Source organism: Salvelinus fontinalis, unplaced genomic scaffold, assembly GCF_029448725.1.
Source record: "Salvelinus fontinalis isolate EN_2023a unplaced genomic scaffold, ASM2944872v1 scaffold_0825, whole genome shotgun sequence".
NCBI lineage: Eukaryota > Metazoa > Chordata > Actinopteri > Salmoniformes > Salmonidae > Salvelinus > Salvelinus fontinalis.
In genome coordinates, this window is record NW_026601034.1 from 16,211 (window position 1) to 33,251 (window position 17,041).

The 17,041-nt window shown below is 43.5% G+C and overlaps 1 protein-coding gene across 1 annotated transcript; it reads right to left on the bottom strand.

The window, feature by feature from the left end:
- Positions 1-239: 239 nt before the first annotated feature.
- Positions 240-9,332, bottom strand: LOC129847400 (zinc finger protein 32-like). Its single transcript, XM_055915183.1, has 3 exons — positions 9,181-9,332; positions 4,666-4,880; positions 240-2,815 (listed from the first exon to the last, which is right to left on the bottom strand). Exons 2-3 carry the CDS (start codon positions 4,862-4,864, stop codon positions 1,971-1,973), a joined length of 1,044 nt encoding a protein of 347 aa, XP_055771158.1. The 5' UTR covers positions 4,865-4,880; positions 9,181-9,332; the 3' UTR covers positions 240-1,970.
- Positions 9,333-17,041: the final 7,709 nt, after the last annotated feature.

Genomic DNA, 17,041 nt, shown 5'->3' on the forward strand with positions numbered 1-17,041 from the left:
TCAGGTGCCTCCTGTTTCCATTGATCATCCTTGAGATGTTTCTACAACTTGATTGATTAGACATGATTTGGTTAAGGCACACACCTGTCTATATACAGTGCATTTGGAAAGTATTCAAACCCCTTCACTTTTTAAACATTTTGATACATTACAGCCTTATTCTAAAATTGATTAAATTGTTTTCCCCCCTCATCAATCTACACACAATACTCTAATCCATAATGACAAAACAAAAATAGTTTAAACTTTTTTGCTAATTTATTACAAATAAAACACTGATATCACATTTACATAAGTATTCAGACCCTTTACTCAGTACTTTGTTGAAGCACCTTTGGCAGCGATTACAGCCTCAAATCTTCTTGGGTATGACGCTACACACTTGACACACCTGTATTTACGGAGTTTCTCCCATTCTTCTCAGCAGATCCTCTCAAGCTCTGTCAGGTTGGATGGGGAGCGTCGCTGTACAGCTATTTTCAGGTCTCCCCAGAGATGTTCGATCGGGTTCATGTCCGGACTTTTGGCTGGGCCACTCAAGGACATTCAGAGACTTGTCCCGAAGCCACTCCTCCTACCCTCTTGGCTGTGTGCTTAGCGTTGTTGTCCTGTTGGAAGGTGAACCTTCACCCCAGTTTGAGGTCCTGAGCGCTCTGGAGCAGGTTTTCATCAAGGATCTCTCTATATGTTGCTCCATTCATCTTCCCTCGATCCAGTCCCTCCCGCTGAAAAACATACCTACAGCATCATGCTGCCACCACCATGCTTCACCATAGGGATGATATTGGCGAGGTAATGAGCGGTGCCTGGTTTCCTTTCATCAGACTAGAGAATCTTGTTTCTCATGGTCTGAGAGTCCTTTTGGTGCCTTTTGGCAAACTCCAAGTGGGCTGTCATGTGCGTTTTACTGAGGAGTGGCTTGCGTCTGGCCATTCTACCATAAAGGCCTGAACATTTTGAAAGTCTAATACATCCATTTAACGTAGCCTACATCACAATAAATCCATTATTTATTTTAGACAGGTCTAAAGAAACATGATATGAATAAAAATGTAGTCTATTTCAGAAGAACAGAATAGCATACTCTCTAAAAGTTGTTCTTGTGTTAGGTCCTGATATGGCTGTGGGCTACACTAGTTCATTTAGCAGACAAGATTTTCTTAGAATTCCGTGGCATTGTTTTTTTTAAATTATTTTATTTTATAGTATGACAAATACAGCTTAATAAAATAGAAAGGATATTTTCTCCAAACAATTAACATTAACAAAGAAGCCTGTCCTCCTATATGCTTCATGTAGAGTTACTTATGCAACTTCAGTTATGATACAAACGTTGGATATAAGTTCTGATTTTTAATACATTCTAAGCCTGCACGATGGGACTCTTAATGATGATTTGAAAATAGTCTGCAAACTGCACACACTTCATCAGTCTCTCATTCACAATTTTGACAAGCACTTGATAATATTCTCATCAGAAGGCCTCGAATTTTGATTTGAAAAAGGTGTGCGACTATGATTTGAAAAAGTCACAAACAAAAAAGGCATACATACGCTGTTTCTTGCCTTACTGCACGAGCTGGGCATCATCCACAAGTGACAGTACATCATTCACAAGTGACAATATATAATTCACAAGCTAATATTGTCACCTATCAGACTATTCTTGATTTAATGTTGTCTTCACATTTACCAAATAATGTGTGTGAAATTAGTTTTGATTTAGAATGGACCATTATCATGAAGTGTTTGATTAGATTTTGGATTACATTTGCATTGATCCCAGAGTGATTAGAGGGACAACAGAATGCTGAGTACCAGGCAGTTAAGCACGTTTGGTAGGCTACTAATAACTATCAGCTGCATCAGAGCTTGGAGAAGCCTAATTACTGTGACTAAACGGTCACGTGGAATTTAACTGCCATCATGACTCCCAGTGTGGCGGTAATACGGTTAGCGTAACGTTCTTGTCACCTCCCCGACCAAAGCCCTTCTCCCCGATTGCTCAGTTTTGCCGGGCGGCCGGCTCTAGGAAGAGTCTTGGTGGTTCCAAACTTCTTCCATTTAAGAATGATGGAGGCCACTGTGTTCTTGGGGACCTTCAATGCTGCAGAAATTTTTTGGTACCCTTCCCCAGATCTGTGCCTCGACACAATCCTGTCTCGGAGCTCTATGGACAATTCCTTTGACCTCATGGCTTGGTTTTTGCTCTGACATGCACTGTCTACTACAGCACTTTTGTCCTCCTCTCCCTCAACTTCTCTCTTTTCTTCCACATTGATGTCCCTCTCACCCTCCTCCTCTTGGACAATTACATTGAAAGCACAGGCAGGCTTCCCTCCAATGGGTATTCTCTCATGACTTTTAAGACTTCTTAGCTGAGTGAATCCCTCCCCACACTGAGTGCAGTGGTAAGGCTTCTCTCCACCGTGTGATCTCTGATGATTCTTTAGGCCTCCAGCGACACGAAAATTCTTTCCACACAGAGAGCAGTGGTAAGGCTTCTCCCCTGTATGTATTCTCTCGTGTTCCTTAAGGCTTCCAGAATGATTGAAGCTCTTCCCACATTGGGTGCAGTGGTACGGCTTCTCTCCACTATGTACTCTCTCATGTCTCTTAAGGTTTACTTTCTCACTGAAACTCTTCCCACATGCTGAGCAGTCAAAAGGTTTTTCTCCAGTGTGTACTCTTTGATGATTCTTTAGGTTAGTTGAGGAACTGAAACTCTTCTCACATTGAGGACAAGGGTAACTCGCACAACCAGGTGGTATTATTGGTTCTGTGGGAATGACTGAGTCTGGGTTGGGGATCTCTCCTGTAAGAACAGATATAGGGTAAGAAACAGACAGAGGAACAAAGGCTTTAAGTTGAACAGTGTAGGACTCAACAGACATTAGGATTAACAGAGTATTGAAAGAAATACTTTGCAAGGGGCTTGTTGCATTGCACATAGATAATGCCATTGTCAAATTACAATGCATTGCGCAATTTCTTAATTTTTTATTTCACCTTTATTTAACCAGGTAGGCTAATTGAGAACAAGTTCTCATTTACAACTGCGACCTGGCCAAGATAAAGCAAAGCAGTGCGACACAAACAACACGGAGTTACACATGGAATAAACAAGCGTACAGTCACTAACACAATAGAAAAAAGAAAGTCTCTATACAGTGTGTGCAAACGGCGTGAGGTGGTAAGGCAATAAATAGGCCATAGTAGCTAAGTAATTAATTACAATTTAGCAGATTAACACTGGAGTGATAGAGAAGCAGATAATGATGTGCAAGTAGTGATACTGTTGTGCAAAAGAGCAGAAAGATAAATAAAAACAATATGGGGATGAGGTAGGTAGATTGGGTTGGCTATTTACAGATGAACTATGTACAGCTGCAGCGACCGGTTAACTGATCAGATAGCTGATGTTTAAAGTTAGTGAGGGAAATGTAAGTCTCCAGCTTCAGCGATTTTTGCATTTCATTCCAGTCACTGGCAGCAGAGAACTGGAAGGAAAGGCGGCTAAAGTAGGTACTGGCTTTGGGGATGACCAGTGAGATATACCTGCTGGAGCGCGTGCTACGGGTGGGTGTTGTTATCGTGACCAGTGAACTGAGGTAAGGTGGAGCTTTACCTAGCAAAGACTTGTAGATAACCTGTAGCCAGTGGGTCTGGCAAGGAATATGTAGCGAGGGCCAGCCGACTAGAGCATACAGGTCACAGTGGTGGGTGGTATAAGGGGCTTTGGTAACAAAACGGATGGCACTGTGATAGACTGCATCCAGTTTGCTGAGTAGAGTATTGGAAGCTATTTTGTAGATGACATCGCTGAAGTCGAGGATCGGTAGGATAGTCAGTTTTACTAGGGTAAGTTTGGCGGCGTGAGTAAAGGAGGCTTTGTTGCGAAATAGAAAGACGATTCTAGATTTGATTTTGGATTGGAGATGTTTGATATGAGTCTGGAAGGAGAGTTTGCAGTCTAGCCAGACACCTAGGTATTTGTAGTTGTCCACATATTCTAGGTCAGAACCGTCCAGAGTAGTGATGCTAGTCGGGCGGGCGGGTGCGGGCAGCGAACGGTTGAAAAGCATGCATTTGGTTTTACTAGCGTTTAAGAGAAGTTGGGAGGCCACGGAAGGAGTGTTGTATGGCATTGAAGCTCATTTGGAGGTTAGTTAACAGTGTCCAAAGAATGGCCAGATGTATACAGAATGGTGTCCTATGCATAGAGGTGGATCAGGGAATCACTCGTAGCAAGAAAAACATTGTTGATATATACAGAGAAAAGAGTCGGCCCGAGAATTGAACCCTGTGGTACCCCCAAAGAGACTACCAGAGGTCCAAACAACAGGCCCTCCGATTTGACACACTGAACTCTGTCTGCGAAGTAGTTGGTGAACCAGGCGAGGCAGTCATTTGAGAAACCAAGACTATTGAGTCTGTCGATAAGAATACGGTGATTGACAGAGTCGAAAGCCATGGTCAGGTCTGAGGGGTATACTACAAAGCAGAATCAATGAGTTAGCCAGCTAACTTACCTAAATATTCAGAATTAACATTTTATTCAACATCCAAAAACATATGTTTACATTTCTTAATGAACCAGAAAATGAATGGTTATTTTGGGTTGTTTACCTCTCTGAACTAAAGGGGTTGTTAGCCTGAATTTACCTGAGTCAACAGAGTCCCTGTCCTCCTTTCTCTCTTCCCCCTCCCCCTCGTTGATTTCTCTCTCCTCCTCCTCGTCTTTGACAATCACATTGAGTTCCACTGTTTGATTGCAGTCCCCCAGCTTCACTGACAGCAACTCTGGACCCCGCTGTGGGCTTCTCTGGGCCGGAACACCACAACCAGAACCTGGTTCAGACATGGTAGGCTGGATAGATCTAAAAGAGGAGACCGAAGGAGTTCAGGGTGATTTTCACAAACCTAGATCGTGGTATAGCTCCGGAAAAGACAAACATTTATCTAAGCTAGCTAACCACACATCCCATACAGCAGGAAACCTTTTTCCATAAAATAAATATAGGATTGACGACAACAGTCAGTCAGATAAGGCCATAAGTGCAGAAAAACACTGGCTGTTGAGTACAAGCATATTCAGTTAAAATTCATTACTAATATCTGAAACACTCAGTGATTGAAATTACCACCCCATCCTCAGTAGCCGATTCAAACATTCGCCTATTGGGTTTGGCCGGTAGGGATATCCTTGTCTCATCGCACACCAGCGACTCCTATGGCGGGCCAGGCGCAGTGCACGCTAACCAAGGTCGCCAGGTGCACGGTGTTTCCTCCGTCACATTGGTGCGGCTGGCTTCCGGGTTGGATGCGCGCTGTGTTAGGAAGCAGTGCGGCTTGTTTGGGTTTCGGAGGACGCATGGCTTTCGACCTTCGTCTCTCCCGAGCCCGTACGGGAGTTGTAGCCATGAGACAAGATAGTAACTACTAACAATTGGATACTACAAAATTGGGGAGAAAAAGGGGGTACATTTTTTTTTAAAGATATAAAAAAATAAACAGTCATTCAACCATAACCTTGTAGATAATCAACCTTAGATTGTCATATAAATGGGCGGATTGTCAGGAAGTCCAGGATCCAGTTACCGAGGGAGATGTTTAGTCCCAGGGTCCTTAGCTTAGTGATAAGCTTTGTGGGCACTATGGTGTTGAACACTGAGCTACAGTCAACAAACAGCATTCTCTCATGTTCCCTTTTGTCCAGGTGGGAAAGGCCAGTGTGGAGTGCAATAGCGATTGGGTCATTTATGGAACTGTTGAGGCGGTATGTGAATTGGAGTGAGACCAGGGTGTCTGGGGTGATGGTGTTGATGTGAGCCATGACCAGCCTAGAGATGTGAGTCCTACGTGGTGGCAGTCATTTGACAGGTTACCTTGGCGTTCTTGGGCACAAGGACTATGGTGGTCTGCTTGAAACATGTAGGTATTACAGACTGGGTCAGGGAGAAAATGTCAGTGAAGACACTTGCCAGCTGGTCAGTGCATGCTCTGCATATGCGTCCTAGTAATCCATCTGGCCCTGTGGCCTTGTGAATGTTAACTTATTTAAAAGTCTTACTCACATCAGCTATGGAGAGCGTGATCACACAGTTGTCCGGAAAAGCTGATGCTTTCATGCATGGTTCAGGGCTCGCGGCTATGTTTCGCTTGGTAATCTGTGATAGTTTGCAAGCGCTGCCACATCCAACGAGCGACAGATCCGGTGTAGTAGGATTCAAACTTGATCCTGTATTAACGCTTTGCCTGTTATATGGTTCGTCGGAGGGCATAGCGGGGTTTCTTATAAGCGTACAGATTAGTGTCCCGCTCCTTGAAAGCGGCAGCTCTAGCCTTTAGCTCAGTACAGATGTTGCCTGTAATCCATGGCTTCTGGTTGGGATATGTACGTAGTCACTGTGGGGACAACATCATCGATGCACTTATTAATGAAGCCGGTAACTGATGTGGTAAACTCCTCAATGCCATCAGATGATTCCCGGAACATATTCCAGTCTGTGCTAGCAAAACAGTCGTGTAGCTTATCATCCGCTTCATCGGACCACTTCTGTATTGAGCGAGTCACTGGTACTTCCTGTTTGAGTTTTTGCTTGTAAGCATGAATCAGGAGGATGATTTGCTAAACGGAGAGCGAGTCAGAGCTTTGTATGAGGTAAAACTGATCACCGGCCACTAGGTGTGCCGTCTCTGGATGAGCATTTTCTTGTTTGCTTATGGCACTATACAGCTAGGTGAGTCACCATTAAGTTTTCCGACAACACACAGCGTGGTGCCAGGACAACAACCTCTCCCTCAACGTCAGCAAGATGAAGGCGCTGATAGTGGACTACAAGAACCGAAGGGCCGAGCACGCCCCCATTCACATTGACAGGGGAGGGGTCGAGAGCTTCAAGTTCCTCTGTGTTCACATCACTAAGGAACTATCATGGTCTAAACACACCAACACAGTCGTGATGAGGGTACAACCATGCCTTTTCCCCCTCAGGAGACTGAAAAGATTTGGCAGATCCTCAAAAAGTTCTACAGCTGCACCACTGAGAGCATCCCAGGTGTGGTCAGTGCACGTCACCTGAGCCCTATGGTGAATAGAAGTTAGGAGAAAAGCCTATTGATATTATTGTTGTTTGAGGAGACTCTCCCTGAACGTGTGAAGCTTGGATATGTGAGGTATGCGGTGAGAGCGTTTATGTCCAAACCATTACAGTCGGGGGAATTGTAAAGGATATGGTCAAATGTTTGCAGATGGGAGAAGTGTAATATTGAAGAATCGGTGAATGGAAAATGTTGTAACTGGTGGGGATCATACTTCCTTGAGTGCCCTGTTAGGGAGGTCGAGGTGTCAAGGATCAAGGCTGATCTCCTATGTGGAGGCGGTGAAGAGAGTCGAAAGAGGCAACAGTGTTGAAGATACGGCGGGGGAGGCATCTGGAACCACTCATTGTGAAGAAGGTGTATTGTGTGGCATTTATAGCCACAGTGATTAAATTGTACAGCACAAGTGTCTACGATGTCCAAGAAGCTGGACATCATATCTGCAGCAGATATATTTTTGAGTCTCCAAGACTTCACGGCAGAAGCACAGCAAGGACTATTGTCGCTAGGAAATGTCCCACCCTCACAGGAGTCTTCTGAGCCTGTTTAGGGACCTGATTAGAATTAGTTCCTTTTTTCTTTTTTTTTTACAGAATAGCAGGTTGATTTTGTTTAGTTTCTTTTTTGATAGTTTGTATGAAAAAATAATATAATAAATACCCGGATCCTTATGATCCACCCCACAGGTGGTGGCGGAATGCACATCCAATTGTTGAGAATGCCATTATACCATAGAATAAGAAGATCCGTGACCTGGAAATACTTAGTTATTATTGCCTGCGTCACAGCTGTATCACGGAAAGAACAATGAGACAGATATTTCACTGGATGTATAAATATGAAGCATCTGCTTGGTGGTTCAACTCACTACGGTAGTGAGAGGAAGCCCACTGGCGGGCAGTGGGAGAAGATGGATTTTGAACTACATTCTGTAAATTGTCTCGATCGTTACATTTACATTTAAGTCATTTAGCAGACGCTCTTATCCAGAGCGACTTACAAGTACATACATTCATACTTTTTTGTACTGGCCCCCCGTGGGAATCGAACCCACAACCCTGGCGTTGCAAGCGCCATGCTCTACCAACTGAGCCACAAGGGACCGTTAAACATTCTCTCAATACAGTTCTGTTCCGAAAACTAAAATCTGTTATGAACAGAGTTGACAAAGTTTTGTAGACTTTAGCCTTGCCAAAGTTTTTTATTTTTTTTATTTAGGAGTGCAAAGTCCAATTGAGTTACTGCACACGGCGCATTTCACAGAGTTTGAAACGACAGGCTGTGGTTTATCTTGGTTTAGTTATAAAAATCTTTGGCCTTATTATTTTGATGGAAACTCGAATTTGGATTCTTATGTAGACGTTCCTTCTTAATTTGCTTTGAAAACGTTATGGATAAATGGTTACACCTTGATCACGCCACCACCATCATTGCATTTTGGTGCACCAGAAGTACATTCACGGAACAATGCGTTTGCCTTGCGTTGCAGTGCGCTCTGTGTGGCGCATACGTTGAATTTATCGAACGTATGCATAAGTGCAACGTGGACGGCCTGCCAGAAATGGAGGCTGAAGGTTGAACTTTTGTTGCACAAATATCCAGATGATGCTGCGTCCCATTTTGCGAAAATACACTATAGGTTTCTTCAAAGGATTAACTGTTTGCATAAACCGGTAGCCGGGTAGTTTAGAAACGGTTAGTCCTGCAAATTTTGCTAGCTAGCTAGCTACCTAGATAGGTTAGTTATAAAACTATTCGGTTTGGCTATCTGTGGCTAAACAATGAGCAGCCGGTTAGCTAGCTAGCCAATTACTCGCTACAGTCATTTTACTCACGATGAGTCGACAGCTGGCTAACTATTAAATAAAAGTCACACTTCAATCGTGACTATGAAATAAAGTTAGCTAGCTACACGGACGGGAGATGTGTAGCTAGCTAACTGGCTAACGGCTAGCTAGCTGGGATAAGAACAAAACCAGGCCTCGGCAACCACTTGCCGTTTCATCATGGAATATGTTGGTTTACAGACCGTGCTACAAGCGTAATTTAAAAAGTTAGAAATTAGCAACAGGTTACCTGGAACTGATTTTCTGTAGCTAATGATTGGCTGAAAAGAACTTGAGGAAATGGTGAGGTCTCGTAGAGCAAACCGAAAAAATGTATCCACTTTCCCGAGTGAGTTTGGTCTGGATTATGAGATGCTGCAGGAAATGTTCGTGAGTGTCGTATCAGCGTAGTCATTGTGCATGTTTTACTTGCCTGTGATGGAAAGAAGTCAGGCAAAACAAACGAAAATAGATATTTCAAACAAAACAGCTATCATTACATTATATTTCTATCAGCAGTGTGATGTTATATTATTACAACAGTGTATAGCATCTGTTATCCTTTATTGTAATAATGTTACTATACTGACTTGTCATCGATAAAGACAATCTACCAACATAATACACTTTCAACAAAGAAGAGGCGTTACAGACTGTAGCCATGAAGTGCCATTTAGTTCTTTGAAAGGCTGGTCATGGCTCACAACAGTATCCTTCCGGATACCGTAGACCAGGTATTAAAAATGTGATTCACATTAATAAACAGTCCAATATATATATTCCAACAGGGCTATACATTTGGGTGAGTTTCTTCCCCCCTCTCCTGAGTAGCCTCGTTTCACTGCCAAAAATTAAATTAAACCATCTACTGTTCAGCGAAATAACAAAATATCAAGGGGCAAAGTGTTGACACGTTTAGAGAGACGAGCTTAAAGTTTTTACTGACCATAATCACTTGTCTGACCATGATTACGAGTTTCTCACATGACTGGCCTATCTGGGAGAGGTTTTTTCTCTCGCCTGAATGATCTGAATCTACGATTACAGGGACTCTCCGCAACTATATTCAATGTGCGGGACAAAATTGAAGCTATGATTAAGAAGTTGGAGCTCTTCTCTGTCTGCATTAACAAGGACAACACACAGGTCTTTCCATCATTGTATGATTTTTTTGTGAGTAAATGAACTCAAGCTTACGGAGAATGTCAAATGTGATATAGCGAAGCACCTGAGTGAGATGGGTGTGCAATTACGCAGGTGTGACCGATGTGAAATGGCTAGCTAGTTAGCGGTGGTGCACGCTAATAGCGTTTCAAATCGGTGACGTCACCCGCTCTGAGACCTGTAGTTGTTCGCTTGTGGCGAGATGGGTAACGATGCTTCGTGGGTGACTGTTGTCTGTGTGCAGAGGGTCCCTGGTTCGAGCCCGGGTAGGGACGAGGGGACGGATGAAAGCTTTACTGTTACACAGGTACTTTCCCAAAACGGATGACGCAAACAACTGGATTCGTTATCCCCTTCATTGCCTGCCTCCAGTCCACTTACCGATATCTGAACAAGAGAGTCTCATTGAAATTGCAACAAGCGGTTCTGTGAAAATTGAATTTAAATCAAAAGGCACTGCCAGATTTCTGGATTGAGCTCCTCTCAGAGTATCCTGCCTTTGGCAAATCACACTGTTAACCTCTTTGGGCTCAAGGGGCAGTATTGAGTAGCCAGATAAAAGGTGCCCATTTCAAAAAGGCCTCGTACTCAATTCTTGCTCGTACAATATGCATATTATTATTACTATTGGATAGAAAACGCTCTAGTTTCTAAAACCGTTTGAATTATTTCTCTGAGTGAAGCAGAACTCGACTTAGAGCAATTTTCCTATGTGTATGTCAGAATGCAGAATTTTGCTGGCTGTTCTGAGACCTGTGTATTAATTTGCCTGTCCTCTATTGGTTGAGATGCACTGCATACGCCTTCCACTGGGTGTCAGCAAATAGGGAGAGTTGAAATGGAGTTTCTACGTAGGTCCCAAAGGTTATAAATTGCTTGGAACCAAAGTGTCCCATCTTTCCACTCTTCGCTCTGACGCAGGAAGGGTCTTGGCATGTCATTTTAGAAGCTCCCGTATTAGCTCCTAGATATATCCGGCTCTGTTTTTATTCGATATAGGTGTTGAAGACATCGTAATGTTGTTATTTTAAACCAAATTATATCAGTTTATGTCAGTATATTGCGATTTTCGGGTATTTATTTTCGTGACGTTTTAGGAAGTTGGGTATCTCTGGCCCACATGGCTATTGTTTATTGCTAATTACAACGTTGAAGACGACGTTCTCCAACCTAGCAACGATTCTTTTGGACAACGGACACATTTCCCAAGATTCTGATGGGAGTTCATCTAAAAGTAAGAACTATTTATGCTGATAATTCATTGTTCTGTTGAAAAATGTCAAATGCATAAGACGCCATTTCCTGCAGTGTAGCCTTGCGTTATCGCAGCCTGTATTGCGCAGTAAGGTTAATTTAAAAAATGTAAATCAGCGATTGCATTAAGAACTAATTTGTCTTTCAATTGCTGTCCAACCTGTATTTTTTTAGTCAAGTTTATGAATAGTATTCGATAAGAAAAGGTGCCTTTACAAGATGGCGCCGGACAGATTGCTTGACGTTATGGACACTATTCTCATTGTCTAAGCACGATTTGTGCCGCTAAATATGCACATTTTCGAACAAACTCTATATGCATTGTGTAATATGATGTTACAGGACTGTCATCTGAAGAATTCTGAGAAGGTTAGTGAAACAATATATTTTGGTGATTTATACATTATAGCTATTTTTGCCTTGAATCAATGCTGTTATGTTTGCTATTGTGCTAAGCTAATATAACGCTATATTGTGTTTTCGCTGTAAAACACTTGATAAATCGGAAATATTGTCTGGAATCACAAGATGCCTGTCTTTCAATTGCTGTACACTATGTATATATATATTTTTTTAATGTATTTTTTTTCAGAAATGTTTTATGATGAGTATTTAGTTATTTGGCGTTGGTGTCTGTAATTTTTCTGTCTGCTTTCGGTGCAATTTCTGACTGTAGCTGCAATGTAAACTATGATTTATACCTGAAATATGCACATTTAAGAAAACATATGCTATACAATAAATATGTTATCAGACTGTCATCTGATGAAGTTGTTTCTTGGTTAGTGGCTATTTTATTTATTTTTTTATCCCATTTTCTCCCCAATTTTCGTGGTATCCAATCGCTAGTAATTACTACCTTGTCTCATCGCTACAACTCCCGTACGGGCACGGGAGAGACGAAGGTCGAAAGCCATGCGTCCTCCGAAGCACAACCCAACCATCCGTACTGCTTCTTAACACAGCGCGCCTCCAACCCGGAAGCCAGCCGCACCGATGTGTCGGAGGAAACACCGTGTACCTGGCCCCCCTAGGTTGGCGCGCACTACGCCCGCCCGCCACAGAAGTCGCTGGAGCGCGATGAGACAAGGATATCCCTACCGGCCAAACCCTCCCTACCCCGGACGACGCTATGCCAATTGTGCGTCGCCCCACGGACCTCCCGGTCGCAGCCGGCTGCGACAGAGCCTGGGCGCGAACCCAGAGACTCTGGTGGCGCAGTTAGCGCTGCGATGCAGTTACCTAGACCACTGCGCCACCCGGGAGGCCAGGGTTAGTGGCTATTTATATCTTTATTTGGTCGAATTTGTGATAGCTACTGATGTAGTAAAAAACTGATGGAGTAAAAATAGTGGTGTCTTTTGATAACGTGGTTAGCTAATAAATTTACATATTGTGTCTTCCCTGTAAAACATTTTAAAAATCAGACATGTTGGCTTGATTCACAAGATGTGTACCTTTCATCTGGTGTCTTGGACTTGTTCATGTGTGAAAGAAAAAAATATATATTTTGAATTTCGCGCCCTGCACTTGAAGTGGCTGTTGTCATAAGTGTACCGACGTCGGGCTTGCACGCCAAACAGGTTAAGACACTGATGCCCTTTGCAACCACGTACCTATGCGAGAGTGAATTCTCGGCTCTCACTAGCATGAGAACTAAATACAGGCACAAACTGTGTGGAAAATAATTTAAGACTGAGCCTCTCTCCAATACAACATTGCAGAGTTATGTGCACACCCTTCTCATTAACCTGTGGTGAGTTATACAAATACGTTTTTTTTAATGTAAGACAGTTAAATAAAGAGCAAAATTGTTGATTATTATTTGTGCCCTGCTCCTATAAGAGCTCTTTGTCACTTCCCACAAGCCTGGTTGTGAAAAAAAAACCTAATTCTTATGTTAATAAATGTATCGTATAGTGTGTGTGTCATGCTGATCCTCAACACTGGGGCCCCTCATGGGGTGTGTAATTAGCCTCCTGTACTCCCTGTTCACCCACGACTGCATGGCCAAATACGACTCCAACATCATCAGCTTGCTGACGACAACAGTGGTAGGCCTGATCACTGACGATGAGACAGCCTATAGGGAGGTGGTCAGGGAACCGTCAGTGTGGTGCCAAGACAACAACCTCTCCCTCAATGTGAGCAAGACAAAGGAGCTGATTATGACTACAGGAAAAGCGGGCCAAACAGGCCCCCATTAACATCAATGGGGCTGTAGTGGAGCAGGTCGAGTTTCAAATTACTTGGCATCCACATAACCAACGAACTATCAGTGTCCAAACACACCAAGATAGTCGTGAAGAGGGCATGACCAAACCTTTTCCCCCCTCAGGAGACTTAAAAGATTTGGCATGGGTGCCCAGATCCTCAAAAAGTTCTACAGCTGCACCATCGAGAGCATCCTGACTGGTTGCATCGCCGCCTGATATGGCAACTGCTCGGCATCTGACCGTAAGGTGCTACAGAGGGTAGTGCGTACGGCCCAGTACATCACTGGGGCCAAGCTTCCTGCAATCCAGGACCTATATACTAGGCGGTGTAAGAGGAAAGCCCATAAACTTGTCAGACTCCAGTCACCCAGGTCATAGAATGTTCTTTGCTACCGCACGGCAAGCAGTACCAGAGCGCCAAGCCTAGGACAAAAAGGCTCCTTAATAGCTTCTACTCCTAAGCCATAAGACCGCTAAACAATTAATCAAATGGCCTTCGGACTATTACATTGTTCAGGTAGATTAGGGCTTAAGGAATTTATTTCAATTTACCGATTTCCTTATATGAACTGTAACTCAGTAAAATCTTAGAAATTGTTGCATGTTGCATTACTATTCCCCCCCCCCCCAGTATAAATACAAAATGCATGCAGAAATAAACATTCATCTCTAATCAGCTTTCTGAATTGCCCATAGCGCCATCAAAACAAATTTAACATTTTGAAGATAGTTTTCTTGCACCTTACTTGTAGAACAAAAAGCTAATGTACCTACTAACTCAGTAGAGACCAAAGGAGTTTCCAGAGTTAACCATCCCGGAGACCGGGTGTGGTAAACAGGTTAGGTACGGTGAGACTTTTTGTAAAAGGGCTTTATAAATGAAAACAGCTATTTATTTACCTACGTGACAGAGGGCCAACCAACTTTCTGGTAGAGAATGCAGTGATGGTGTCACAGAGGGCCAACCAACTTGCTGGTAGAGAATGCAGTGATGACATCACTGAGGGCCAACCAACTTGCTGGTAGAGAATGCAGTGATGACATCACAGAGGGCCAACCAACTTGCTGGTAGGGAATCCCGTAATAAAGAGCAGTGCATTATGATAAACTGCATCTAATGGCTTTAATGAAGTGGCCGCTGCGTTCATATACAAACCATTCGGAACGTATTCCGACCCCTTCACTTCTTCCACATTGTTACATTAGTCTTATTCTAAAATGGATTTAAAAAAATAATAATTCATCGTCACTCTACACACAATATCCCATAATGACAAAGCAAAAACAGTTTAGAAATTTTAGCAAATTTAATTAAAATAACACATTTACATAAGTATTCAGACCCTTTACTCAGTACTTTGTTGAAGCACCTTTGGCAGCGATTACAGCCTCGAGCCTTCTTGGATATGACGCTACAAGCTTGGCACACCTGTATTTGGGGATTTTCTCCCATTCTTCTCTGCAGATCCTCTCAAGCTCTGTCAGGTTGGATGGGGAGCGTCGCTGCACAGCTATTTTCAGGTCTCTCCAGAGATTTTCGATTGGGTTCAAGTCCGGGCTCTGGCTGGGCCACTCAAGGACATTCAGAGACTTGTCCCGAAGCCACTCCTGGGTTGTCTTGGCTGTGTGCTTAGGGTTGTTGTCCTGTTGGAAGGTGAACCTTTGACCCAGTCTAAGGTCCTGGGCACTCTGGAGCAGGTTTTCATCAAGGATCTCTCTGTACTTTTCTCTGTTCAGCTCTCCCTCAATCCTGACTAGTCTCCCAGTCCCTGCAGCTGAAAAACATCCCCACAGCATGATGCTGCCACCACCATGCTTCACCATAGGGATGGTGATGTGACGCTTGGCACTCATGCCAAAGAGTTCAATCTTGGTTTCATCAGACCAAAGAATCTTGTTTCTCATGGTCTGAGAGTCCTTTAGGTGCCTTTTGGCAAACTGCAAGCGGGCTGTCATGTTTCTTTTACTGAGGAGTGGCTTCCGTCTGACCACTGTACCATAAAGGCCTGATTGGTGGAGTGCTGCAGAGATGGGAAAACCTTCAAGAAGGACAAGCATCTCCACAGAGGAACTCTGGAGCTTTGTCAGAGTGACCATCGGGTTCTTCGTCACCTCCCCGACCAAGGCCCTTCTCCCCAAATTGCTAAGTTTGGTCGGTCGGCCAGCTCTTGGAAGAGTCTTGGTGGTTCCAAACTTCTTCCATTTAAGAATGATGGATGCCACTGTGTTCTTGGGGACCTTCAATGCTGCAGAAATTTTTTGGTACCCTTCCCCAGATCTGTGCCTCGACACAATTCTGTCTCGGAGCTCTACAGACAATTCCTTCGACCTTACGCCTCGTTTTTTGTTCTGACGTGCACTGTCAACTACACCACTATTGTCCTCCGTATTCTCAACATCCATCTTTTCTCCCTCCTCCTCTTGGACAATTACATTGAAAGCACAGGCAGGCTTCCCTCCAATGGATATTCTCTCATGACTTTTAAGACTTCTTAGCTGAGTGAATCCCTCCCCACACAGAGAGCAGTGGCAAGGCTTCTCCCCTGTGTGTACTCTTTTATGTGTAATGCTTCCAGAATGATCGAAGCTCTTCCCACATTTGGTGCAGTGGTAAGGCTTCTCTCCACTATGCACCATCTCATGCCTCGTGAGGTTGACTTTTACACTGAAACTCTTCCCACATGTGGCACTGTGGAATGGTTTCTCTTGAGTGTGTTCACACTGATGATTCTTTAGATTACCTGAGGAACTGAAACTCTTTCCACATTGAGGGCAGGGGTAACTCCCACGACCAGGTAGTCTTGATGAACGTGGGTCAACTACAACACTAGTTTCCTCCTCTTCCCTCTTTTCCTTTTCGATTTCCTTCTCATCCTCTTCCTCCTCCTTGACAATCACATTGAAAGTACAGGTAGGCTTCTTTCCAGTGTGTGATTTCTTATGAGTTTTCAGGTCTCCTGCTCGTCTGAAACACTTCCCACAAAGAGAGCAATGGTAAGGTTTCTCCGATGTATGTAGTCGCTGATGTTCCTTAAGGCTTCCTGAATGATTGAAGCTCTTCCCACATGTGGTGCCGTGGTAAGGCTTCTCTCCACTATGTACTCTCTCATGTCTCTTAAGGTTTACTTTCTCACTGAAACCTTTCCCACGTGCGGAGCAGTCAAAAGGTTTCTCTCCAGTGTGTACTCTCTGATGATTCTTTAGAAAAGTTGAGGAACTGAAACACTTTCCACATTGAGGACATGGGTAACTCCCACAACCAGGTAGTATTGATGCTGTGGAACTGGGCTTGTTGACTGAGTCTGGGTTGGGGCTCTCTGCTGTAAGAATATGAACAGATATAGGGCAAGAAAGACAGAGAGAAACAAAGTATTTAAGTTTAATCAGATTCAGTCATTAGAATTAACAGAGTATTGAAATAAATACTTTGCAATGGGCTTGTTGCATTACACATAGATAATGCCATTGTCAAATTAC